General features: G+C 38.8%; 1 protein-coding gene across 4 annotated transcripts in view; it reads right to left on the reverse strand.

Moving 5' to 3' along the window:
* Window positions 1-26,326, reverse strand: part of shcbp1 (SHC SH2-domain binding protein 1) — a 40,855-nt gene that overhangs the window by 12,849 nt on the left and 1,680 nt on the right. For 2 of the 4 annotated variants that reach the window (XM_072596218.1, XM_072596217.1), the window contains exons 2-10: window positions 23,719-23,862; window positions 20,825-20,940; window positions 15,731-15,939; window positions 11,487-11,579; window positions 8,819-9,058; window positions 6,766-6,940; window positions 5,741-5,861; window positions 4,521-4,652; window positions 1,364-1,482 (exon numbers count right to left, since the gene is read on the reverse strand). In XM_072596218.1, coding sequence (XP_072452319.1) covers window positions 1,364-1,482; window positions 4,521-4,652; window positions 5,741-5,861; window positions 6,766-6,940; window positions 8,819-9,058; window positions 11,487-11,579; window positions 15,731-15,939; window positions 20,825-20,940; window positions 23,719-23,862 — 1,349 coding nt within the window. Of the gene's footprint in view, window positions 1-1,363; window positions 1,483-4,520; window positions 4,653-5,740; window positions 5,862-6,765; window positions 6,941-8,818; window positions 9,059-11,486; window positions 11,580-15,730; window positions 15,940-20,684; window positions 20,758-20,824; window positions 20,941-23,718; window positions 23,863-26,326 lie in introns of those variants that run through there. The other 2 variants (XM_072596220.1, XM_072596219.1) reach the window with 2 other exon arrangements.

Below are 26,326 nucleotides of genomic sequence, written 5' to 3' on the forward strand. Positions count from 1 at the left end.
AAACCACGTCTTTTCAAAGGTACTTGCCTCTTATTGAGGAATATTTCCTGAAGTGCTCTCATCTTTAAATTGCACAGTTAAATCAATTAGTCAATGTTCATTCTGAATGCCTTCAGGAAAGTTGTGACAATTTCTGTTTCTATTCAAAACATCTCACATCTGAAATAAACTTTTTTTTTGTTCTTGCCATAGTATAAATTAAAAGAAACTAGGATCTAGATGTAAATTAAGAAATAATCAAGAAACTATTTTAAGCTAATCTGCTATTGGTTATTGATCAGCCATTCAAAGAGTAGGCTACAAAACAGATTAAATGTTGTGCTGAATTTCTTATGGAGCATGAATGGGTCACATTAATTATGTGATGTTTTACTTTGATCAAATTTAACTAAAACAGGGATAATTAAGTATACCTACATTTTAGTCATTTTATGGTCCTGTATTGGTACTGTAACACCTTATGGCAGTAATGTATAAGTAATTAAAAATGAAATAAAAACAAAAGACAGATCATAACATCATTACATGACAAAGAATTTCTGGAAAATAGTATTGACAAAACACAGTTCCACTGTACATTTTAAGAATAACTAAGCAAAGAACATTTTAATCTTTTCTCTACTTCAAAGCTTGTTATAACCTTACATTGATATTTTTCATCAATTAACAATCATTTACACTGTATTTCCTCTCACTTAGCAACACTAATTAAATTCAATGTTAATTGCATTTTCAAGAAGCAAGTAAACTCCAATTGCTGACTGGCTCTACTTCTTAGAAAAGTATGCATATATTTTAAAACCAAATCTTTAATAAAAATGGCCATGAGAATTCAATTCACATATTTAAGTTACCCCATATAACTTTAATACCAAAAAAAAACAGGCAATATTATTCCTTAGCATTCATCAGCTCTGATATCAGCCAATGGAAAGTTCACAGTTATATTATTTGATGATGCAAACGACAGGGAAGGAAGAAAATCTATCTACAACACATTTGGATATATCTTACTAGCCACAGCAAGTTGACTACACCTTCTTAGATCATGTCCCGTTTGTGCAACAGCGTAACTAAGTATGCTAAAATGGAAAAGCAGACAATTCTTGGAAAAGCACAATAAGTATATATCCTGATCAATTAACTAAAAGACGTGGTATTCCCACATAATTTAAACTAGGTTGTTATGGAAACTGATGGATTCAGCTCAAATTCAGAGCAAAATTGTTTTCTTCCATCATGCTTAAATTAGACATTCTGGCATGTCATTTCTCAAAAAAAAATTCCATAAAATTAAAAGTCAAGAAATTATCATCCCATTCCAGTATTTTTGTAGTTCTGAAGATGTGGCATTAAACTATACCTTTGCTCCATACAGGTCACAATTTTTCATGTGTAATTTTGCTGTGGTTCTCAATACAACTCCTGTAGTGTCACACTGGAATACACAATTCTCCAGAATAGCCTGACCCTTACGAATACCTAAAAGGGTTTTTAAAAATGTAATCAAAAGAATGGAACATGTTTTCCCACTTTATTCCATTGGCTAAATAAAGGAACAAATAATTGATTAGACAGCAGTGACTGTTTGAAGTTAGTTTGCTTATAAAACAAATTAGACTAATGAAAAAAAATTCATAACTTGTCAGTGTAAAAATTTAGATCCTAAGCATACAGCAAAGATTGTACAAAAACAAGACAGATGATCTTCCAATATTTAATTTTCAAAACTTAACGTTATAGACTTAATTTAAGTCTAAATGCAGAAATGCGATAACCTGAAACACCCAAAGGAAATGTTAATTTTTGATGTGTTGGTCAGGAAAAAAAAAGTCATCCTGTAGAATAATAGAACCTTACAATACAGAAAGAATATCATGCCTCTGCTGGCTCTTTGATAAAAGCTGTCTGCTCTCATCTCATAACCCAGCATTTTACCTATAACTCTGCAAATTATTTATTTTCATCTAATATGTAGGTTTTATCTGAACACATGGGCAGCTCAGATGGAAATGGTAATCAACTCTCAACACTATACATATACCTGAAAATCACCTCTGCACATCTAACCTTGACGTCAATACTTCAGAACATAGCACAAATGAATTCTCACGAATATGTCCATATATACAGATTGATATCTCAGATGCTTCAAAAAAAAACAAAGATCTTAGGGATAAAAGACATAAGATACTTGTAATTGTCTACTAATGCATGCTGAATTTATTTTCTAAGAAGGCAATTATCAGTACAGCAATTTATTGCAATATTATGTATGAACAATAATAATTGGCATGAGTCTATAAACAACAATATAACCATACAAACTGTTCATGTATTGGTGGTCGATAGAGCTTTGGTTCTCAAGTGCTATAATCACCCAGGATAAGTGGTCACCAAGGATACTTTTGTGTCAGCTCTCAAGCACAAAGTTGCTCGAGTATCACTCCATGCAAAACCATTAATCAATGCCCAAATTACTGAGCACACTAAAAACTTTGTTTTGAGTCTCTCTCACTATATTTGGATACTTAAAAATTAAAGAGGAAATTGTTAATACTATGAATAAAAAGCATTTACATTGTGTCACCTTACCAGACCATAGGGTTGCTCTCTAATGAGAGAGAAAAAGATTACTGGTGATTTAACCAGAGGGCAACCATACATCAGGTGAAGGGAGAAATTGAGAAGGAGAATCCGTCATGGTAACCTCAGGCAGTGAGGGGAATTGAACCACAGTGGACATTGTACTGCTTTGCAAACCAATAAACAGTAAATCAATAATGAAAACTCTCTGGTATGGTTTATATGAAAAAGTTTGAGTTTTAAAATCTGAATTTAATTCAGGCAAAATGTAATGCTTTTCAATAATAGAAACGGATTGTTTTTATGTGTTTGAGTCATAAGCTCAAATGTTAGTAATTTTTCTTTAAAGAATTGGCAATATTGAAGAAGGACAAATGTTTAACTATGCCAGGGACATTGCCACCTCCAAAACAAAAAAATGTCTAATTATCGCAGATTGCATTACCATTGCAGAATCCCTAATCAACAACATTAGGGATGTGGATATTGGCAACAAATACAATGAGTATAAGGGCAGATCAGCTATCAGGAATTTTGCAATAATAATCTCTTAACTCTCCAAAGACTGGCCATATATGAACAAGTTAAATGAGTCTGCAACAAGGTAGATAGCATATGCAGGAATTATTTGCTTTCCAATAATAGAAAAGAATATTTTTTTGAAGTTGCAAAACTTTTAATTATAGATGTTCATTGTAACTTTGTTCCCTGTACAAGTATATCAAAGTTAGGATACTGGCACAGCAAGCAATTAAGGAGGCAAGTGGCGCATCGGCTTCTATTGCTAGGGACTGGAGTCCAGGTCTTGTTTCAATTAATTGGACATTGATGAGCAGTGGATTTCAGATAGCCTGTAGGATAATTGAGTAAAGGTTGACTCTGTCTTATGTTTACTTCAAATGAAACATCACCAGCACACAGCTCCTAACTTAATCACGCAATTTTATCAAATGCCTTTCTACAAAGAAACTGGAGTTTATAACTAGATTATCCAATTGAATAAAATTGATTAGTGATAGTCCCTTGAAACAGCACTGTAACTGACCAAAATTTTAAAGAAAAACTAAAATTAAAATTGAAGTGATATCTTGGGAAGAGTTAATGCACTTCAAATCCTTGGATGCCAAACATTGTGGAAGGCCTTAAGAATGCCTATGGGCACCAAATATTCCCATCTCCAGGGACACACTTACAGATTTAACTACAGAAGAGGGGTAGGCAGTTGGGTCTTGCAAACACTAACAGCCTGCAACTCGACCTACCAATGGCCAGCTTGGCAAAGTGCAAGCACAGACTTACAAGGATTCCCAACTTACCCACCCCTCAAGTGTTTTTTTCTTAAAAAGTATTTTTTAATTAATGTGCTTGTACATTCTGTGACTTGAACCTGGATCTTCTGGCCCAGAGAGATGGACACAATCACTGCAGTACAAGAGCCTTAATTCAATCTCCTTTATTCCCAGATTGCAGCTGAATCTTGCTTCAGATTGGACAGAAGATGCCTGTTCAGTTCATACTAGCTGTATTCTTTATTGCTACTGCATAACTGACCTTCTGAAATGTGTGGACAGGATGGATAAATAACAGTGATCACCACATATACTCACTGTCTAGCACTTATTTATATACTATGGAGGTAATGCACATTTAAAGCACCATTGAGATGAGTTTGTGTACAAAAGAAAATACTTGCCCTCTATCAACCTGGTGTGTGGCGAGGTACTGAAGGCATGAGAACAACAGAGGCATTTATAATAAAGTACAAGGCGGCATGACAAATAAACAATGTATAACTAAGCAGAATTGTAGTAAAGTGGTTTCTAACAATAATTGATCAAAATTTATAAAAGCATAGGAATTTAAAGATTTTAAAAACTCATGCTCACAGGTTTCTGTATCTTTGCCAGTGTAGCAGACAATTATGTTGTACTTACATAGAATACCCTCTGTAGCACCATGCTGAATAAATTTCAAATTGGATATTTTTAAACAACTGGCAGTGCAAGCAACAAAGGCATCTCCTTTACCTTCCTTTTCCAGCACAATGTCATCAGGAAGCCCATACCCTAGTCAGAGGAAGAAAGCATGTAATGATTTTGTGGACAATAAGCTGCAGACTTGTAGGATATTAACAGTCTCTACCAGGCAATGCACGAAATGATTTAGATTTCTACAGTAACAAAGTGGTGGAAGTCCAAATCCTCTGCAGATCACAATATTCCTTAAATCTAATATTTCAAAACTCTAAGTCACTTTGCTCCTTTTCTCTCGGCAACCGTGCTGAACATCCTCTTCATATCCAACCTTGCCCCTAAATTTTTTTTAAAAACAACATGGAGCCCAGAACTGACCACAAAATGTAGTCTAATCAAAATTCTATACACATAATTTCTTCATACTTAAGTTTATGACTAACACTCACGAAAAATACAAATGTAAGAGTGCGCGCCTGTATGGAAAGTTAAGGAATGTTAAATACCAGAATAGAGTTTCCAGCAGATCCCTAAACTTCATAACCCAACAGAAAAACCATAATTAACTCTCTTCAGTTGCCCAACATGTGCCATTCCCAATCATAAGTTCAGACAGGAGCTCTCACATTTTTTCTTTCCAAAGTTCTGCTCTTTATTTCAATTTTCAAAATCCAACTGAAAGGATTTATGCTTTGCTTTTCCCTCATGGTTTGATTATGTTAAATAAGACTCCATCTCATTGTACAGTCACGTGCATGTTGGTTCCAAATGCATTGCTCTGCTTCTTCTAACTTCGGCCAGCAATAAACAGTGCTTCTGTCTCTAACTTCTACCCTCTCAATATTACTCATATTTGATTGTGGTTGTTGAATGAAACTAGCAAAAATACAAACTTGAGCATTTCAAATGAATTACTATCAGACAGTTGGCAAGAGATTTAACGAAGTACGATATATTACAATTCTTTTGCATCTTCAGAACTCTATTCTATAGCATCCTGAATTTTCATTAGATGAGCAAAGAAATGAATAATTCATAAAGTTGTTTATAAATATGTACCACGAGATTAAAAATAGTTGGTAAATGGAGCCTTGCATTGATAGATCACCCTTCACCAGGTTTACAGATAAGAAAGCAGGCATAAATGATGTAAAATATACATTTTGCCCTTAAGTACCTACCTTCAACTTGAATGGAATCAGCAATGCTGAAGTAGCCATTCACATAGTAATGGCCAGGACAGATAACAACAACATCTCCTTCAAAGCAGGCATTTACTGCTAGAAGTGGATCACTGTGAAACTAAAATAAAAAGTAGCTAAATAAAACATTTGCTCCTACTTTAAAGATAAACATTTCATGTAAAATAACTTCTTGTAGAAGAAAATCTTCGGACTCGATTTGAAAAAAGGACCATAATTATACACTACTTCATTTCAATGTTAACCATTCCAAGTCTAATTTGCACATGTCCCCTGAAGTATATAATTCCAATTAATGATCAAAGGAACCTTCATTGAAAGCTTGTCGAATATTTCATGCAAAGAGTTAACTGCATATTTCCTGGAAAATAATTGTCAGGTTCAAGTTTAGAAACAGTGCCAGTTAACACGAAGGTTTCCTACATCTTAAACTGACTTGATATGATGCCACATTAACAAATTTTATATCGCAAAAGCTTAAATGAAAACTAGAGAATAGCCACCACAAATCTCAATCAGATTAGCTCCTTTTGGAGCACTAACCAGAAGTTTGCAGGTTGAATTCAATTACACCAATTACACAAAGCTCAAAATCTAGTTGACATTCCATTGTAGGACACATTATCAGAAATACCCTTTTGCACATGTTAAAACACAAATCCAATCAACTCATTCTAGGGTTTCAGTTGATCCAGGGAGTGCAATACTTTGTTTAAAAAAAAGGGGAGGATCACCCTGCCCTAGCAAAGGTTAGCCCTCACTGAACAAGCATTGTGATTACTCAACACAAGCATCATACGCAGTAACAAGCCACTGCACATCTAAAGGAATTAAGTCTGTGAATACAACAACTAATTTTTCATCATGCCAAAACATTTTGCAAAAGGATCACAAATTGGTCCACTCTACAATCCTCATTACTATAGTTCTGATTCAGTTCTTAACACAAAGTAATGGCTTTAGTTAACTAATATTTCATACGTTGATGTCTTAAGAATCATTACCTTGAGCACATGTTCCTGAGTAACACAGTCTGGGTTTAGTTTCTCCCTCAGCAGAGATTGTAGCAGAGTGATGGTCATAGAATTTGAAACTACATGAATAACATTTTCACCTGAAGGACGAAGTCCTTTAGCCTGCTTTGCTGGGAATCCACAGCCATCCTGACATAGCACATACCTAAAAATAAATGTTTTTAAAGTTATTGATGTTCATAGTTAGGATTAGAGTTTCAGAGTTTTAAAATAAATTTAATCAAATTTCTCCCAATCGTAAATCATCTCAGTCCAGGACATCAACATAGGAGATCCATCAGGTAATATTTTAATCCCAACGAACTTCAGCTGTTGCAATGACACTTTCCCCTATTATATTCTCAAATAGAGATGTCTACTGTTAGTGTTCAGTTCTAATCACAGCTCCTCAAACAATGAAGCAATTCGTGCTCACGTGCAACACAATGCAGACAAAATTCAGTCAGTAGGAAGTAAGTAGTAAGAAGTGATAGCATGCTACACAAATACCCATCTCCAACAAGAAAGAATCTGATCATTTTTGCTTGATGTTCAAATTCATTGCCATCACTGAATATGGAGGTTCTCATTGATCAGTTCAAAAAGGCAATTTACCACTTTCTCATGGGCAATTAAAAGATGGGCAATGAATGCTAACCTTGAATGACTCAGAGCAAAATAGATGCTCCATGCATTTTAAAGTATTGAAATCGAAAATCACTTCAGACTTATGTTTTAAGCCACACCCTCTACAGAATACATGTCTATATACCTGTTCTATTTAAACAAATCCACATGGTACCAGATATATCCAAAGGAAAAGTCTAAATCTCATGACGTTAAGTGGTGAAACTATCAGCCTTGCCATCATGAATGCAGAAAAACTGAATTTCAGGAAACCGCACACGCACGGACATCCAGATTTTGTTTTGGTTTATCCACGGCTGTGGATGTAACTAATCATTTCTAATACCCTTGAGTTGCTGAGTTAGCTTCTCAAACTATTACTATCCATGTGGTATAGGTACACTCAGTACTATCGGAGAGGGGGAACGTATAGGAACAACAAAATGTTTAAAAGTCAGAATGACATGCTTAGAAGGAAACTTGTAGGTGGTTTTTTTTTGCATCTGGTGCCACTCTTCTAAATGGTAGAGGTCACAGTTTTGAAAAATGCTACGGAAGCAGCCTTGGGATGTTGCTACAATGCATTTGTAAATACTGCCAAAGTGTAACAAGGGTGGTGGAAAGAAATGTTTATGGTATTGGATGGGTGCCAATCAAGTGAGCTGCTTTTTAACTTCATGCGAGTTACTGGAGCAGCAGTCATTCATAAAGTGGAGAGTGTATCATCACGATAAGAAACTCTGCATTTGAGGTCTGGAATCTCTCAGCAATCAACATGAAAAATTTCACTTTGACACAGTCTAACTATAAAATCATTTGAAAAAGTTACACCTTGTTTAAATGAACTACAACTGGGGTATTAACTGTATACTAACTTCAAAATGACCACTCAATACCCTTGCAAATAAAAATCGTTAAGTTTATACTGGCGGAAAATCAAATTTCTCCACGAGGAATAACATTTCTATGTATTTTTATTAATTCTTTTAAAGTTTACACGGGCATTTTAGCTTCTAAATCCAATCATTTATTTTGTACAACAATTTAAATTAAGGATGAAATGTTTTTAAAATTCCAGATTTGCCGTCTGAGAATATTTCAAATGATTGCTTGCTTACTGTAAACCTAGAGCTCCAATGTATTTGGCATCAGATTTAAACCATCATCTGGAAAGGGAAAGACTGCACCAGACAGTGCTATATCTTTGTCAGCAAACTTTCTTACAGGTTGTGGCATGCCCTGCTGCTTCACTTAATGGCTGCAAAAACTAGCCCTTTGCTATAAAAGTATTGAATTGTGGTTAAAAAGAAAGTAAATAGCTGATTTATAACAAATATAATCTTCCATTAATTTTAATATGTAACAGGAAAGGTGCAGGCATTGTTTGTAAACAGAAGTGAAACCAAGTATCAATTACCTATAAAGTGGGGCCTCCATTATTCGAAGTTTATATTTAAGCTTCTCCAATTGTTCACAAAGTTTAACTCCTTCCACCATGGAAACATTATTCAGTTCAGATTCTGCCGCTGAATCACTAATAGATATATTCTCTCTCACTTTTACAAATTCGTTATAAGTCTCCTCACACTGGGTTAACAGCCGGTTATATTCAGCAACAAGATCAGCAGGAACACGATCTTCAAGAATATCATAGTACCTGAATTTAAAAACAAAATTGGATGCTTTCTCCAATAAAAGCGTATTGTTAATTTCATAACCAGCACAGTTGCACTCCCCTTTATACAATTTATAAGGTACTGTTGAACTCATATTCCAAATTTGTTTATGGCAATTATGGATGATTTTGACAGCATGAAAATATTTCAGGATATGAATTCATTCAGTCCCAATTCTGGTGTAATGTCTGAAACCTAATTAGTTAAGTGAAAATTAAAATAGGATTCCAACACTTCTTAATTTGATGAAGGGTTCTATCTATGTTCATTGGTCAAAATCTACATTCAGGTGTCAATTTCCACAGCACTGCTTAAAAAATAAATCACATTCCATAATCCATATAAATAAATTTTTAAAAATCCAATCTTCAGTCCATTCAGTTAGCCAACTTTTGTTAGAGCAGTTAGGGGAGCATAATGGTTAACCTCAGAACCACTATGGAAAGGGGTCATATATACAGGAGCTATAACCAAACTGCTACCCAGGAACTGCTATTGAATACTGGCCAATGACAGGATGAAACTTGTCCACCTTGTCCCTCCACAGGCAAATTGCCTGTCAATATATCACAGCTTTAACACATTAAAAAAAGGGCAAAGTATTAAGAGAACACCAGAGATATACACCCCAACAAGGAATAAAAGCTTTCAACAGAGGGGGAAGAATTATTAGAGAATGAGAAACTATTTTTAGCAAGTTGAGAGAAGATTTGTAGCTCAGGTTGAGGTTCTAGATATAAGTTTGCTCGGTGAGCTAGAAGGTTCATTTTCAGACGTTTCATCACCATACGGGGTAACATCATCTGTGAGCCTCCGGATGAAGCACTGGTGGTACGGCCCACTTTCTATTTATATGTTTAGATTTCCTTGGGTAGGAGATGTAATTTCCTATTCTTTTTCTCAGGTGGTGGTAGATGGGGTCTAACTCGATGTGTTTGTTGACAAGAGTTCCAGTTGGAATGCCATGCTTCTTGGAATTCTCGTGCGTCTCTGTTTGGCTTATCTGAGGATGGATGCGCTGTCCCAGTCAAAGTGGTGTCCTTCCTCATCTGTATATAAGTACACCATTTCGGCTGGGACAGCGCATCCATCCTAGGACAAGCCAAACAGAGGTACACGCGTGAAATCCTAGAAGCATGGCATTCCAACTGGAACTCTTATCAACAAACACGTCGAGTTCGACCCTATCTACCATCCCCTGAGAAAAAGAACAGGAAATAACATCACCTACCCAAGGAAACCTAAACACAAATAGAAAGCGGGCCATACCACCAGGGCTTCATCCGGAGGCTCATTGATGATGTTATCTAGTATGGTGACGAAATGTCTGAAAACAAACCTTCCAACTCAGCGAACAAATCTGCATCCAGAAACAATTTTGCATTCTAGAACATTATCGCAATCCAATCGTCGATAAATTCTCCAGTTCAATTCACATTTAAACCAATTTTAATACTCTTGTTAAGCCAAGATCAAATTTCAGTTTGCTTAGAGCACCATCTGGTGTCATGAATCAACTACTGCTATCTCATTATTTCACTTTACTTTCAGTGCTCATAAATGATTACAGCCAGCCTTGGGCAGGATGAGAATTAGGCTAAAAGTTGAGGAGGATTTCATAAATGATTGAATTCAGTTATAAAATTCATTTGGTGACCATTCTCTGGAGCGTCTAATTCCATTGACAGTTGCAATTTAATTAAAATTGAATAAGATTTGAAACATGAAGCAGACAAGGGCTATCAGCAACATTCACTCTAAGTTGCAGTTCTGATGATTTGTGCACGGCAGTTATGCAGATGACACCAAAATTAATGGGAACGCAGCCTATCACTAATATTTTAAAAATGCAAAAGCAAAGTACTGTGGACTTTAGAGATCTGAAATTAAATGATGCTGGAAATACTCAGCAGATCAGGCACAGTCTACCGAGAGAGAAACCAAGTTAACATTTCAGGTTCATGACTTGCTGACTATTTTCAGCATTTTTTGGTCTTAAACATTTATACACTTCATCTCATTATATAACTTTAAATAAGTTATGCATGGAATTTCTACAGAATGTTTATGTCAACTGTGTCTTTAAAATTTGCTCCATGCTTTTAACTGACCACTACAGCTGGGATTTTAAAAGTTCATAAGGCTATTTTCTGACAACATAATATTCTGACATGTTGATATCAGGCAGAAGGGAAGTTATTGAACATGCAGAGATTTACATATTTAAACACAGTAAGCTTATGATTTCTGCTAAATCAGTGGCAGGCCTTACAGAAGTGTCACTGCATTTCTAGGAAACACTACTAAATTCATCACCCGAGTAATGAAAAATTATATTAACTCTAGAAATTCTGAATGAATTCTAAATATTCTGAAAATGTTCAACATGACTTGGCAAATCATACTAACAGTTTTAATCTTGGTTCACAACATCTGACAAAATAATCAAAATCATCTTCATCATCTTCATCCCATCGTCTCCAAATGTGAAGAAAGAAAAATCTACAAAACATGAATGTCAAGCAATTTATACTAACTGTAACCAATAGCAATAAATAGTAAAACATACAAATGAATTCATTTGTATCAGAGAAGTACTAAAAACATACAATTTATCATTTACAGCAGCCTGTAAAGTCATTCAAAGACTCAACTAATTATTGGGTAAAGGAGGTTAGGAGAGGTTCTAGGAAAAAGCTTTATGACTAAGTTTTCTTCAGTCGTGACACTTCTGCTTTGAACAACTTTTAACAGAAAAAATGGTGCACTTGCTTTGAATTGATCGATCGTTTCTAACATATCAAAAAGCAAATAAAATCCATTGTAAAATGAAAGCTACAAATCGATTAGCTAAATAAATGCAGGGTTTAAAATAGAGTTGAGAACTTGGAAAATGCATTAAGAAGCTTCATCCACTCAATGCAATTTTGTAAAGTAAATGACATAATCAATAATGTTCCACATCTTTAAGTTACTACTTCTGCAATGTAGAACTGAATAGAAACTTCAATTTTTACAGGGCACCAATGCAATAAAGACCATTTGCAGCATAAATGATCAGATTTACGTTTTGGCCTGAATACTGGGACTAGGCAGTAGACTGATAAAGCAACAAACCGGTCAGTACCCCCTATTGGAATTTATTGCATTTTCTGGAGTTCGCACATAAGTTGAATAAAGTGGAAATGTAGAGGTTCTACTTGTGATTCTACACTTTTCCAGAGGATGCATTGTTGATGCAGTGTGCTTACTAGAATGCAACCCAAACCCTTGTGGAATGAGGTTTAGTTGGATTTTTAAATAGTATACTAGCTTCATAACAGAGACTTGGTTACAGGGGGGTCAGGACTGGCAGTTAAACCTCCATGGTTTTTCAACTTATCGAAAAGACAGAGAGGTGGGCAGAGGGGGTGGGGTTGCCTTGTTAGTTAAGAACAAAATTAAATCTATGGTATTGAATAACATAGCGTCGGATGATGTGGAGTCTGTGTGGGTGGAATTGAGGAACCACAAAGGCAAAAAAACCATAATTGGAGTTGTGTACAGACCTCCTAACAGTGGTCAGGACCAGGGACGCAACATGTACCGGGAAATAGAGAAGGCATGTCAGAAAGGCAAGGTTACATTGATCATGGGAGACTTCAATATGCAGGTGGACTGGGTAAATAATGTTGCTAGTGGATCTAAAGAAAGGGAATTCATGGAATGCTTACAGGATGGCTTTTTGGAACAGCTTGTCATGGAGCCCACAAGTGAGCAGGCTATTCTGGACCTAGTGCTTTGCAATGAACCAGACTCTATAAAAGATCTTAAAGTAAGGGAACCCTTAGGAAGTAGCGACCATAATATGGTAGAGTTCAGTCTGGAGTTTGAAAGGGAGAAGGCAAAATCTGATGTAATGGTGTTACAGTTGAATAAAGGTAATTATGAAGGCATGAGAGAGGAACTGACTAAAATAGACTGGAAGCAGAGGCTAACCGGGAAGACAGTAGAGCAAAAATGGCAGGAGTTTGTAGGTATAATTGAGGATACTGTACAGAGGTTCATTCCCAAGAAAAGAAAGATTAACCGGGGAGGGATTAGACAACCTTGGCTGACAAAGGAAGTCAGGAAATGTATTAAAGAAAAAGAGAGATCCTATAAAGTGGCTAAGAACAGTGGGAAATCAGAAGATTGGGAAGGAAAGAAAAGCAAACAGAGGATAACAAAGAGTGTAATAAGAAATGAGAGGATCAAATATGAAGGTAGGCTAGCCAGTAATATTAGAAATAATAGTAAAAGGTTCTTTCAGTACATAAGAAACAAACAACAGGCAAAAGTAGACATTGGGCCACTTCAAACTGATGCAGGGAGCCTAGTGATGGGAGATAAGAAAATAGCAGGAGAACTTAACAAGTACTTTGCGTCAGTTTTCACAGTGGAAGACATGAGTAATATCCCAAAAATTAAAGGGTGTCACGGGGCTGAGTTGAGTATGGTTGCCATTACGAAAGAGATAGTGCTAGAAAAGTTAAAAAGTCTTAAAATTGATAAATCTCCTGGCCCCGATGGGATACACCCTAGAGTTCTGAGAGAGGTGGCTGAGGAAATAGCAGAGGCATTGGTTGAGATCTTTCAAGAGTCACTGGAGTCAGGAAAGGTCCCGGATGATTGGAAGATGGCTGTAGTAACCCCCTTGTTCAAGAAAGGATCAAGGCAAAAGATGGAAAATTATAGGCCAATCAGCTTAACCTCGGTTGTTGGTAAAATTCTAGAATCCATCATTAAGGATGAGGTTTCTAAATTCTTGGAAGAGCAGAGTCTGATTAGAACAAGTCAACATGGATTTAGTAAAGGGAGGTCATGCCTGACAAACCTGTTGGAATTTTTTGAAGAGGTAACAAGTAGGTTAGACCAGGGAAACCCAGTGGATGTGGTCTATCTGGACTTTCAAAAGGCCTTTGATAAGGTGCCACACGGGAGGCTGCTGAGCAAGGTGAGGGCCCATGGTGTTCGAGGTGAGCTGCTGGGATGGATTGAGGATTGGCTGTCTAACAGAAGGCAGAGAGTTGGGATAAAAGGTTCTTTTTCAGAATGGCAGCCGGTGACGAGCGGTGTCCCGCAGGGTTCGGTGCTGGGGCCACAGCTGTTCGCATTATATATTAATGATTTGGATGAGGGAACCGGGGGCATTCTAGCGAAGTTTGCCGATGATACGAAGTTAGGTGGACAGGCAGGTAGTACTGAGGAAGTGGGGAGGCTACAGAAGGATCTAGACAGGTTGGGAGAGTGGTCCAGGAAATGGCTGATGGAATTTAACGTGAGCAAGTGCGAGGTCTTGCACTTTGGCAAAAAGAATAAAAGCATGGACTACTTTCTAAATGGTGAGAAAATTAATAAAGCCAAAGCACAAAGGGATCTGGGAGTGCTAGTCGAGGATTGTCTAAAGGTAAACATGCAGGTTGAGTCTGTGATTAAGAAAGCGAATGCAATGTTGTCTCTTATCTCAAGAGGGTTGGAATATAAAAGCAGAGATGTACTACTAAGACTTTATAAAGCTCTGGTTAGGCCCCATTTGGAGTACTGTGTCCAGTTTTGGTCCCCACACCTCAGGAAGGACATACTGGCACTGGAACGTGTCCAGCAGAGATTCACACGGATGATCCCTGGAATGACAGGTCTAGCATATGAGGAACGGCTGAGGATACTGGGATTGTATTCGTTGGAGTTTAGAAGATTAAGGGGAGATCTAATAGAGACGTACAAAATAATACATGGCTTGGAAAAGGTGGATGCTAGGAAATTGTTTCTGTTAGGCGAGGAGACTAGGACCCGTGGACACAGCCTTAGAATTAGAGGGGGTCATTTCAGAACAGAAATGCGGAGACATTTCTTCAGCCAGAGAGTGGTGGGCCTGTGGAATTCATTGCCACGGAGTGCAGTGGAAGCCGGGACGCTAAATGTCTTCAAGGCCGAGATTGATAGGTTCTTGTTGTCTAGAGGAATTAAGGGCTACGGGGAGAATGCTGGTAAGTGGAGCTGAAATGCGCATCAGCCATGATTGAATGGCGGAGTGGACTCGATGGGCCGAATGGCCTTACTTCCACTCCTATGTCTTATGGTCTTATAACTACTGCAGAATACTTCAATAGCCTTGAAAAATTATTTTTCTATTTATAGAAAACTTGTTGAAAGTGTGTTTATATGAGCCTCTGAATCCAATCATTTATTTTGTTAACTAAAAGGTTTTTTTTTTAAAATGAATGATATGAAATCTGCTTGATTTAATGTAGATAAATACTAGTATCACTGCCACAGGATGCTAAAATATCCCATTGATTTAGAATGCCACAAGGAAAGGATAAAATCATACCGGCATGCTTATCTGTCCACTTTCTCAGTTTCAACCCTGTCTCTGCTAAAGCACCAGGTTTTCATCCTGCTGCTTGATTTTTGCTTCCTGCATCCTTAAAGAACCATGCTTCATAGCTGAACTAATACTCAAACAAAATTAAAATCGTGCCTGTGTTCCAGGTCAAAAAACTACAGCTTATGTCTAACAGTTTAGTAGTAACAACACAAACTAAAAGAAAGTTTTAAAACATATTCAATGGGCTGAATTCTTTCCTGATTTTTAGGAAAGGTCAAAAACAGTCTATTATCAAATTTATTACCGAAGATGTTCAATGGCAAGAGCAGTTTGGTCAAACTCTCCTGACTCATCGTTCACCACGTATAGTTCTTGCAATGGCACCAAGTGCTTTTTTGCCTCAAGAAAACTTTCCATTGCTTCTGCATCAAGAGGATATGTTTCAGACTCATAAAGGAATGGCTCGCTTAACTTTACCACAGCCTTGTGGCTTGAAGTCTCCACATCAGTCACCTGAAATTATAAATAATTCACTTTTCAAAAATACAACAAACTCAATGTATGACCTCATTTTCAGTTTAATTAACACAGAATTGTGTTGCCTTTTAGAAACATACTTGCGGCAAAACTCAAGTATCTCAAGCAATTTTGCTTAAGATGACTGCTGCCAGAACAAAATGATAGGCTGAGTATTGGTAGCTGTTAAAGGGGGGGGGATATTTATACTGATGGAGTAGGAGACTACTTTTTGTGATAGGGACACATTGAGGTAGAATAGATAATCTCATCCAGGAGACCATAGTAATTAAAAGTATTTTGTTTTTATAAGCTTAATATGAATTTAACCAAATTATTTTAAACATCAGCAGCTTTGCATACAAGATGTCTGAAAAAAAAATTGATTGAATGTGAATTTCTACACAAGTTCTTAATTAATGCAAATGGCTAATTTTAGTCAAAAAAGATAGGAGGACTATGTTACATAAAATTAATTTATGAATTTAATCGCTCTTGGGTATAAAACCAATGCACTTAGTGGGTGACAGACAAGCAAGACAAGACAAAGGATATATTTTACACGGGCAAAAATCCTGAGATGGAACTATACCTGCTGCAAATCAGCTGAATTAAACAGAAAAGTATGGACAGCATATAAAAAATGCTTTTTCAATATGGAATCAATTGGTGAGTATGTCCTTTATAGGAGCTCAATGTAAAACTTGCCCTATGATTCCTAGGCAATTGTCATGTCCTTTCAAGCAGTCATCCAGTGAATACAATACTTCAAAGATCGTTTCCACATAGAGAAGAATAGATGTATTGGCTGGGAATTTGACAGCCTCCGTGCACAATTCCCCAAGCTGAGGGTCAATATTAACATCTAATCTGCGCTAACTATTTCTTTATTTTTCTACTTTAACTCATTACTTTATTTTTCTATTTTTGTACCTTAGAAGGTGTCGGGAATGGCAGTACACTTGATAAAACATAAATGCAAATCACTTTCTTGTAACTGCAGCTTCAAGGGGATAAAACTAGGCAGATTTTACAATGGAAACACACAATCTGCCAAATTTAAAATGGCTACCTGCATTTCTACGAACTTAGGCAGAAGGTTGCAAAAAGTACAGATCATAGTTGTGGGTACGTTCACAAAGCTGGGAAGTTGATTTGTAGCATTTTGTCCCTTGTCTAGGTGACATTTTCAGTGTTTCATAGGATGTCAAAGAGACATCTGAGAAAAAGGGATCTGAAATTGCTGAATACGTTTCTAGACTTAATATCATATCATGAAGTGTCCAATGGAAGCGAGATACAGTTCCTCTAACTTACGTTGAGCTCCATTGTTCATAAGTAGGAGGCAAAGGACAAAGTTGGGCTGAGAATGAGAACAACAAGCAGCTAGAAACTCAGGGTCATCATCGTGGTCTGAATGATTGCACAAAGTGGTCACCAAGCTGTGTTTGCCTTCACTAATATCAAGGAAACCACATGTATACTAAAACTGAAGGAAATACAAAGCAATTGTTGTTTCATCTGAAAACATTGTTTAGGGACTAGGTGGGGAAGGATCGCATACAAAAGTAAATATTGCATCTTTTAAGCATGCAAAGTAAAGTTTTGTGGATAGTAATGTCCAATTATGTTCATGTTGGTGATAGAAAGCTGTACACATTCATGTTGGTAAACATCAATAACTCTTCATTGAGCATAACCATGTGCAAGAAATGTAAGAGAAGACATCTCTGGAACACTATAGATGAGACAGAATACAGGAAAGAGAGAGTGTGTTTGGTAGCATGGTGTAAAGTTAACATTCTCTCCCTCAATGGCAGCAAAGTTAAGAAGTTAAGAAGTGAAGAAAAGAGGAGGGCATGCGCCTAGCTACATCAATGGTGCTGAGGTGAAGATAGTCAAGAGCATCAAGTTCCTAGGAGTGATGATCATCAACAATCTGTCCTGGTCCACTAACATTGATGCAACAGCCAAGAAGGCACAATGCTGCCTCTTCTTCCTCAGGAGCTAAGGACATTTAGCATGCCCACCAACTTTTATAGATGCACCATGGCTTAGTACGGCAACTGCTCTGCCCAGGACCACAAGAAACTACTCAAAGTGGTGAGCACAGCCCAGAGCACCACGTAAGCCAACCTTCCATTCATTGACTCCATCGACACTTCAATTTCTCAGAAAGGCAGCCAACAAAAGCTGCTCCCACCCTGGCTACAATCTCTTCCAACCTCTTCTGTAAGGCAGAGCATACAAAAGCTTAAACACATGTACCAACAGGTTCAAGAACAGCTTCTTCCCCACTTATTAGATTCCTGAATGGATCTCTCAAATCTCCAGTTGTCCTTGATTTTTGTGCACCTTCTTTGCAGTTATAACTTTGAACAAGGTGAGGAATACAATCACCCTATGACCTTTGTAGGTTATGATATGTGCATTGCACAAAACAAACCTTTCACCATACTTAATTACGTGACAATGACAAATAAAATCAAGATTCAGCTCCCATCTCCATGTGTTCTGATATCATTACGAAATAGATCACTGTTTAATTACCTCTTGATTAGCTGTTTTAGGTTTGAAGTTTCCTGTGAATGCATCAAGTTCATCTTGAAGTTCTTAACACTATTATAAGGATGCGTTCTATACAGCTAATTTCTACTAATAGAAGTAGAGTACTACTGAAGTACAACTTCCTGAAGCTTGAATGTTTATGAATCTGTTGAAACTATGTGGCCTCAGTCAAGATCAATTTCTAACTCCACAGTCCAAGGCTTCTTGAATATTGTGGTTACCTGATTGTTTAGAAATCTCTGAAGCTTCACTTGTGTTCATTTGTGATTGAACTACTGTATGATCCTCTTCAGGTTCCATAACATGATATCGATTAGTTTTTTTTAAATTGGATTCCCTACAGTATGGAAACAGGCCCTTCGGCCCAACAAGTCCACACCGTTCTTCACCTCAGCTGAATTTCCTTTCCTTCAGTGTTTCAAACTTCAAAAGATAAGAACTTCCACATTTAATTGTGACTGTTGCTGGTCAAGTGGATTAAGCATACACATTTATCTTCTTGTTACCTACTTCAACAAAATCTTCTCAAAAACGACAGCAGACTTCACAAACCTCGCTGATCCAAGCAAATGTGTTCGGAAAATCCAAAGCCTCTGCTTGCACTAAATCCACAGCACAAATAGCAACATTGGTCTCTGCCCTTCTGTCCTGAACGAAGCAACTAAGATCAAGAATGCACTGTTGTGGCTAATCAATTTTGGCCTTGTTGCTTTTTCTTCCTTCTACTCAGAAAAGGCCCTAAATGCCTTCGTGATCCAATCAACAGAGCTGAAAAGTGCTGTTGGAAAAGTGCAGCAGGTCAGGCAGCATCCAAGGAGCGGAAGAATCGATGTTTCGAGCATGAGTCCTTCTTCAGGAATCGAAGAGGTTGAACAGTTCATCCAAAAAAAAAATGTTCTCCTATCCAATCAACAGAGCCAAGAGTAAACCAAAAGCAGAACACTGAAAGCAAGAGCTCTTTGAAAAGGCAAGTGACAACTATAATTGGGCTTGTCATTGATTAAGATCTTGCAGCAAGAGGTGTCCTGGACTGACGCATACAGGCAGCTATAAACAGCGTCAAGTTTTCAGATATATCGAGACATTTGCAGAGATTAGTGATATCCAGAACACACTTCTTCTGTCACCACCCTCACCAGGAGAATCCCTCTGCTGAAGCTGCTCCAGTTAGTAACAGGGTAACATGCACATGGGCAGCACGGTGGTACAGTGGTCAGCACTGCTACCTCACAGCGCCAGAGACCCAGGTTCAATTCCTGCCTCAGGCGACTGACTGTGTGGAGTTTGCACATTCTCCCCGTGTCTGCGTGGGTTTCCTCCAGGTGCTCAGATTTCCTCCCACAGTCCAAAAATGTGCAGGTCAGGTGAATTGGCCACGCTAAATTGCTCGTAGTGTTAGATGTAGGGGAATGGGTATGGGTGGGTGCGCTTCGGCAGGTTAGTGTGGACTTGTTGGGCCGAAGGGCCTGTTTCCACACTAAGTGATCTAATTTCCACTCCCACAATTACCACTCATCTGTTAACCAGGACTTACCCTGTCAATCCCTGCTGCAGGCTGGCATCCCTTTCAGGATTCTACTGCTGCCATTGATAATACAAATATCTCAAAGCAGCTGTGGCAAAATATTGCACAAGAATTCCTTCTTTTAAATGAATTGGCCAGCCTATGTATGAGACCTCATGGCTCCCCAGTGTGCATGCCAGCTGAATCCAGACCTATCCAAGAGAGTGTCCCCTGTGCATGCCAAAGGAAATTTCAAAGCTACTCCTTAGAAGCTAATTAATGAACTCAGAACACTTAAATGGAGGTATTCAGGTTCTGGATACATCACTACCTCCTCTCTTCATGAAATCGCCCCCCTTTAAAAATTATATTGTGTTCTGCTACCTTCTAGGAATACAATATTCAAGTTATGCCTGCACTCATTCCCATCCCAACTGGCATTTGGAAATCCAGCCATGGAGTCTCAGGAGAGGAAATAGTGAACCAGTGATTTGAAAAATTTAGACAAGTTTCTTTCGTGCCTGAAGAACGCTTAAATGACAAAGATCACGCAGAAGTATCAAGGAATGAAATGTAAAATTGACAATGGCTCAAAGATCTGAATCAGTGAAATTGGAGAAATCACTAAAAAAATTTGTACTTTTCTCAAGGCACATCCAAAACATCTCACCTCATCAGCATAACCAAGGGGTTGAAGCCCAATAGATCTTGTAGAACACATGCTATAATGTGTTTGTGCAGCACTGCAAGCAGAAGTGCAAAATGCAGTAGTTAGCATTCACCAAATGCATTAATTTAACAGATATTTACCTCAACAAGCACCTCAAACATATCATTGGACCAGAGTGCTTGCCATCCGTACGGTTCGAGGACCTTCTCCAAGTATTCTGCAATGAAATCTTTCACTTCTGATGGTTTAGTATCACCTGTTCGTTAAAATCATGAACAGCGAATCCTCAGTTACTTTAATATAGAACCTCAATCAAGAATTTTACATAATATCCTGCAAAGAGTTCAAAACAAAAATATGCAATGAGAATAAAATGATAAATGCCATGGTAAATTATTTCTATGGATATTGTATAATTATAGAGATCACCCAACTGAAGTGTCTGAAGTGGATAAGAATTTTGAAGTTAATTCCTGAAATCTAACAAGGCAGGCAAAAGAAAAAGCTTTGTGATTTTTTTTTTCTTGGACTAAACACCCAAATATCAATTTTACCTTACAATCTAATGCAGCTTATGCAGTCACTTTCCATTAGTATAGGTGTCTTGCTGTTCTACAGAATATTTGTTAACTAATGATCGAACAGTACAATTTCTTTCTGGAAGGGCTGACAAAAATATTTGATTAAATATCAGAACATTAAGGGCTGAATGGTGGAGCTAGCCAAAGATCACAGCACATTGACAGGGAGGTGTATCTTCTTTTTTGCATGTGAATAATCAATACCTATACACACAATCAGTACTGGGATGGGGCTGAACTGACCACAGAACAAAGAAGCACGAAGAGAGATAGTGGTGGCAACATTAGGTGACACAGCAGCAGCTGCTGGCGCCCAAAAGGTTGTCAGCATATCTAATGGGGTCTGTCTGCCTGCCAGGATAGCTAACAAGAATTAGGAATTCAGCAGCCATATTTCACAGAGAACCACATTCAAAGTTTGGGAGAAGATTTGTAGCTCAGGTGCTCGTTGTTGTGGTTCTGTTCGCCGAGCTGGGAATTTGTGTTGCAAATGTTTCGTCCTGTCTAGTTGACATCCTCAGTGCTTGGGAGCCTCCTGTGAAGCGCTTCTGTGCTGTTTCCTCCGGCATTTATAGTGGCCTGTCTCTGCTGCTTCCGGTTGTCAGTTCACAGGAGGCTCCCAAGCACTGAGGATGTCACCTAGACAGGGGACGAAACGTTTGCAAGACAAATTCCCAGCTCGGCGAACAGAACCACATTCTGTAGAACATTGAGTGGATACTTGCATATCATCACTTTGTAAAGAAACTCGAGGTGGAAGTGAGAATGCAAGTTTGAGGTTGGTGTTTACATGATTTTTCATGCTGGATGTGTATTATAGATGTAACTTACAAGGGAGAAAGACTGGCTTCTCTGCTTTCTGGGAATACTTTCTGGCTGCTCCTGGAGTGGGCAGTGGCTCCAGCCCCTCTGCCACTGACACCAGTGTTTATACCAGCTGCAATGATAGGGAAGGGTCCACAATCTAGGCAGAAATGCCTAACTAAGACAAGGCCCTCAAAGTCTTGGACAGCTGGAGGCCTCCCCTGGTCTGGAAGCCTCAGGTCAGCAGCAAGCACATAGGGTATACTAAGTAAAATTCAAAGAGAACAATTAGCTCAAACTGAAGTGCACAAGTGAATAAAACTTCTGAATGTTAAACCTTGCATTGACTGTGCACTTAAAGGAAAACACAACATCTTTCGATTCTTGCTGCATTTGGTACTTCAAATGAAGTCCTCTCAAAAGAGGCAGGATGTGACAGACAGTATCATTGCACTAAATGCTTCATCCATGATAACTGGGCTGAAGACAGGTAAAATTTTAGACCCAGACTGCAAGAGTCAAACTCCTCAAACACATCTTATTTCACATTACTGGCGTCCCTGGAGTCCTGCACCTCGCAATAGAGAAACTGCAATCCATGAGACCCTCTTTGTTCAACACTTTGCCCCTTTTCCAGCAGCTTTTGTACAGTGGACAAAGGACCACCACAATATGTAAAACTTGCAATGGAACATTCTGAAAAGTTCCACCAAATATCAGAGCATCTAAATCACTTCTTTAGAAGCCCATTTGATGTTCATTCTAGTGGCCCTCTTTCCTCAGCATCCATGTGTGGTTCCACATCTGTGTAAGTAGCCATGTCCCAGCTTCCATCCTGGAAGGCCTGCAGGGACCAGAAAAGCTATGGGGATCTGAGGCTGATGATTGTGGGTGCAGTGATTGCTTCCCACGAAACATGCACACATTTTACAATGATCCTTTTACAATGATCATTGTATTACAATTGAGAGGTTAGAAGCCTTCATGTAAAAAAAGGCAGCCTGCTGCTCGAAAGGAGCCTTGAGCATCACCTGCACACAATCACCCACACTCTACAACCAGAGGCATATAGTAATGGTCTCTCAGCTTGACTGCCTGGACTGGTGTGGAAGCAGTCCTCTCAAAAGTGCTTTGATGATCATCCTGATGCATTGATGCATGGCAGAGTGCAAGAATTTACACCAATCTCTTGTCGATCACTGGAATGACCTTTTAGCACAAACATATTTTTCTGCTTCAGTGCCACAGTCATGATGGGATGCCTCCACAATGCTGGATCTTTTTCTTTGTTTTGGTTTTGTATGCTACTGCCCTCACTGCTGCAGCCTCCCTGTTACACCAAACTGGCTCTTGCAATGATTGCAACATGAAGCCTGTGCCAAAGTCCTGCCAGCTCGTTACCTGTTTTTACCAGTTAACACTTTGAAGCCCTTGTGTACTGTTATTAAATTGCTTGTGAAAAATCATTTTTACATCTCTAGTCTGGCTTGAATCCCTTATGCCATTACCAAAGTTAATTATTGTTGTGCATCAGCATTATCTATATTTCTCATTTTCAACATCTGAACTTGTGTTACAACGCATTTGCATTCTATACTACATATAGAAATTCATAATGTCATTTAGAAACATTATAAAAAATAACTAACCCAAGATGTAATCCTGGTAGGCCCTGTATCGCTCATAATAGGTAAGCTGAGTTGTCTCAATAACTTCTGGAAACTTCGTTGTTCCTGGAAGCAACAGATTTTCCTTTTTGGGACTGTCATGATTGCCTCTAATTTCCACTTGATCTTGAAATACAGTTAGATATAAAATGAATAACATTCGTGGTCAAGCACAATTCCTTAGACAGTTAAAATAGAAGCTAATCACAATTTTAGATACAATGTTATTGCTCTCATGTTATTTAGCTACAGAACTTGCCACAAATCAGATGGGGAAATAATGTTGAAGAACAACAGACTAAACCCTGCAAGATCAGCTGGTAGAGTGCTACAGCACATAATTTTTGAGAGGCCATGCTCAATACTTACATGGTTAATAGATCAATGAGGGTTGTGAACAACAATAATGTACATTGAAGGAAATTGTTGAGTTTCAGTTAATGACAGCTTTAGCAAGAATAGAATAATGTAATTGGGGGGAAAAAAAAATCAAAATACACAATTATTTATAATTTTATATATAATTTAAATTTAGTATTCCTTTAGTTATTATTGCAGAGGATATAGAGTCATAGAGATGTACAGCACAGAAACAGACCCTTCGGTCCAACTCGTCCATGTCAACCAGATATCCAACTCAACCTAGCCCTATCTGCCAGCACCCAGCCCACATCCCTCTAAACCCTTCCTATTCATATACCCAGCCAGATGCCTCTTAAATGTTGCAAATGTACCAGCCTCCACCACTTCCTCTGGCAGCTCATTCCGAATTCATAATACCCTCTGAGCGAAAAGGTTGCTCCTTACGTCTCTTTATATCTTTCTCCTCTCACCCTAAACCTATGCCCTCTAGTTCTGGAATACACTTTGTCTATTTATCCTATCAATGCCCCTCATGATTTTATAAACCTCTATCAGGTCACTCCTCAGCTGCCGATGCTCCAGGGAAATTAGCCCTCGCCTGTTCAACCTCTCCCTATAGCTCAAATCTTCAACTCTGGCAACATTCTTGTAAATCTTGTCTGAACCCTTTCAAGTTTCACAATATCTTTCCGATAGGAAGGAGACCAGAACTGTACGCAATATTCCAACAGTGGACTAACCAATGTCCTGAACAGCCACAACATGACCTCCCAACTCCTGTACTCAGTACTCTGACAAATAAAGGAAAGCATACCAAATGACTTCTTCACTATCCTATCTACCTGCGACTCCACTTTCAAGGATCTATGAACCTGCATTCCAAGGTCTTCTTGCTCAGCAACACACCCAAGGACCTTACCATTAAGTGTATAAGTCCAGCTAAGATTTGCTTTCCCACAATGCAGCACCTCGTATTTATCTAAAATTAATCTCCATCTGCCACTTCAGCCCATTAGATCAATATGCCATTGTAATCTGAGGTAACCTTCTTCACTGTCCACTACACCTCCAATTTTGGTGTCATCAGCCAACTTACTAACTATACCTCTTATACGCACATAGTTATGGTTTTCTTGTGATTACAGAATCTACCATTGAGCTGTTGTCAGTTCAAATTCTACTAGACAAGTTATAAATCTGAATTTTAAAAATGTAGTAATTTAGAGGCTAGCACCAGCTAATGACCATGAAATCTACAGGGTTTTATAAATATCCGGACCCAACCCTGCTTAGACGTCAATACAGTGTCAATCCACGCAGATTGCTCCTTAGGATGTTTAGGCATGGGGATAAATACATTCCCTTCAATAACACCAGCAGCCTCCAGGATCAAATCCAACAAGAAAATGGAAAACTGATTACTGTAGTGGCCATAACGAGATGTGTCACACAGAGCAAAATGTTGCAAATAACTTTGACTCTCAACAAACGGGGTTTTCACCAGGTTGCTCTGATCAGGAAGCCAGGTAGATGCCAGGGGAAATGCACAGACCTACAGATTGATGGAGTTCAATGAAGATGTCGGTTTCTGTGCTGGAGAGAGATCATGTCACACCAAAGTTCCTACTGCCAGGCTCACGGTCACGATTAGAGATTATTATTCCGTCAAGTTCACAAATGTATCCGGGAATGTCAAGTTATTATTCAGGAGATTAAAATTACATTATAAATATTACTGATACAGGGTGGGGGACAGTACCGTTAATCTCTGATGGGGAGGTGGGTGAGAGATGCCGAGCGGCTGAAGCCTCAGTATTTTTGAGGATAATTCACACCAAGGGACGGAGAAAGCAGTAGCTGAGCTTTCCCCGCTGGGTATGGGGCTCCTTCCCACCCCCTCCCGCGACAGACGGCCCGGGGGTGGGGCTCCTTCCCACCCCCCTCCCGGGACAGACGGCCCCGGGGGTGGGGCTCCTTCCCACCCCCCTCCCGGGACAGACGGCCCGGGGGTGGGGCTCCTTCCCACCCCCTCCCGGGACAGACGGCCCGGGTGTGGGGCTCCTTCCCACCCCCCCCCCAGAGCAGACGGCCCGGGTATGGGGCTCCTTCCCACCCCCTCCCGGGACAGACGGCCCGGGGGTGGGGCTCCTTCCCCCTCCCGGGACAGACGGCCCCGGGGGTGGGGCTCCTTCCCACCCCCTCCCGGGACAGACGGCCCCGGGGGTGG

The sequence above is a fragment of the Chiloscyllium punctatum genome, chromosome 26, assembly GCF_047496795.1.
Source record: "Chiloscyllium punctatum isolate Juve2018m chromosome 26, sChiPun1.3, whole genome shotgun sequence".
Taxonomy (NCBI): domain Eukaryota; kingdom Metazoa; phylum Chordata; class Chondrichthyes; order Orectolobiformes; family Hemiscylliidae; genus Chiloscyllium; species Chiloscyllium punctatum.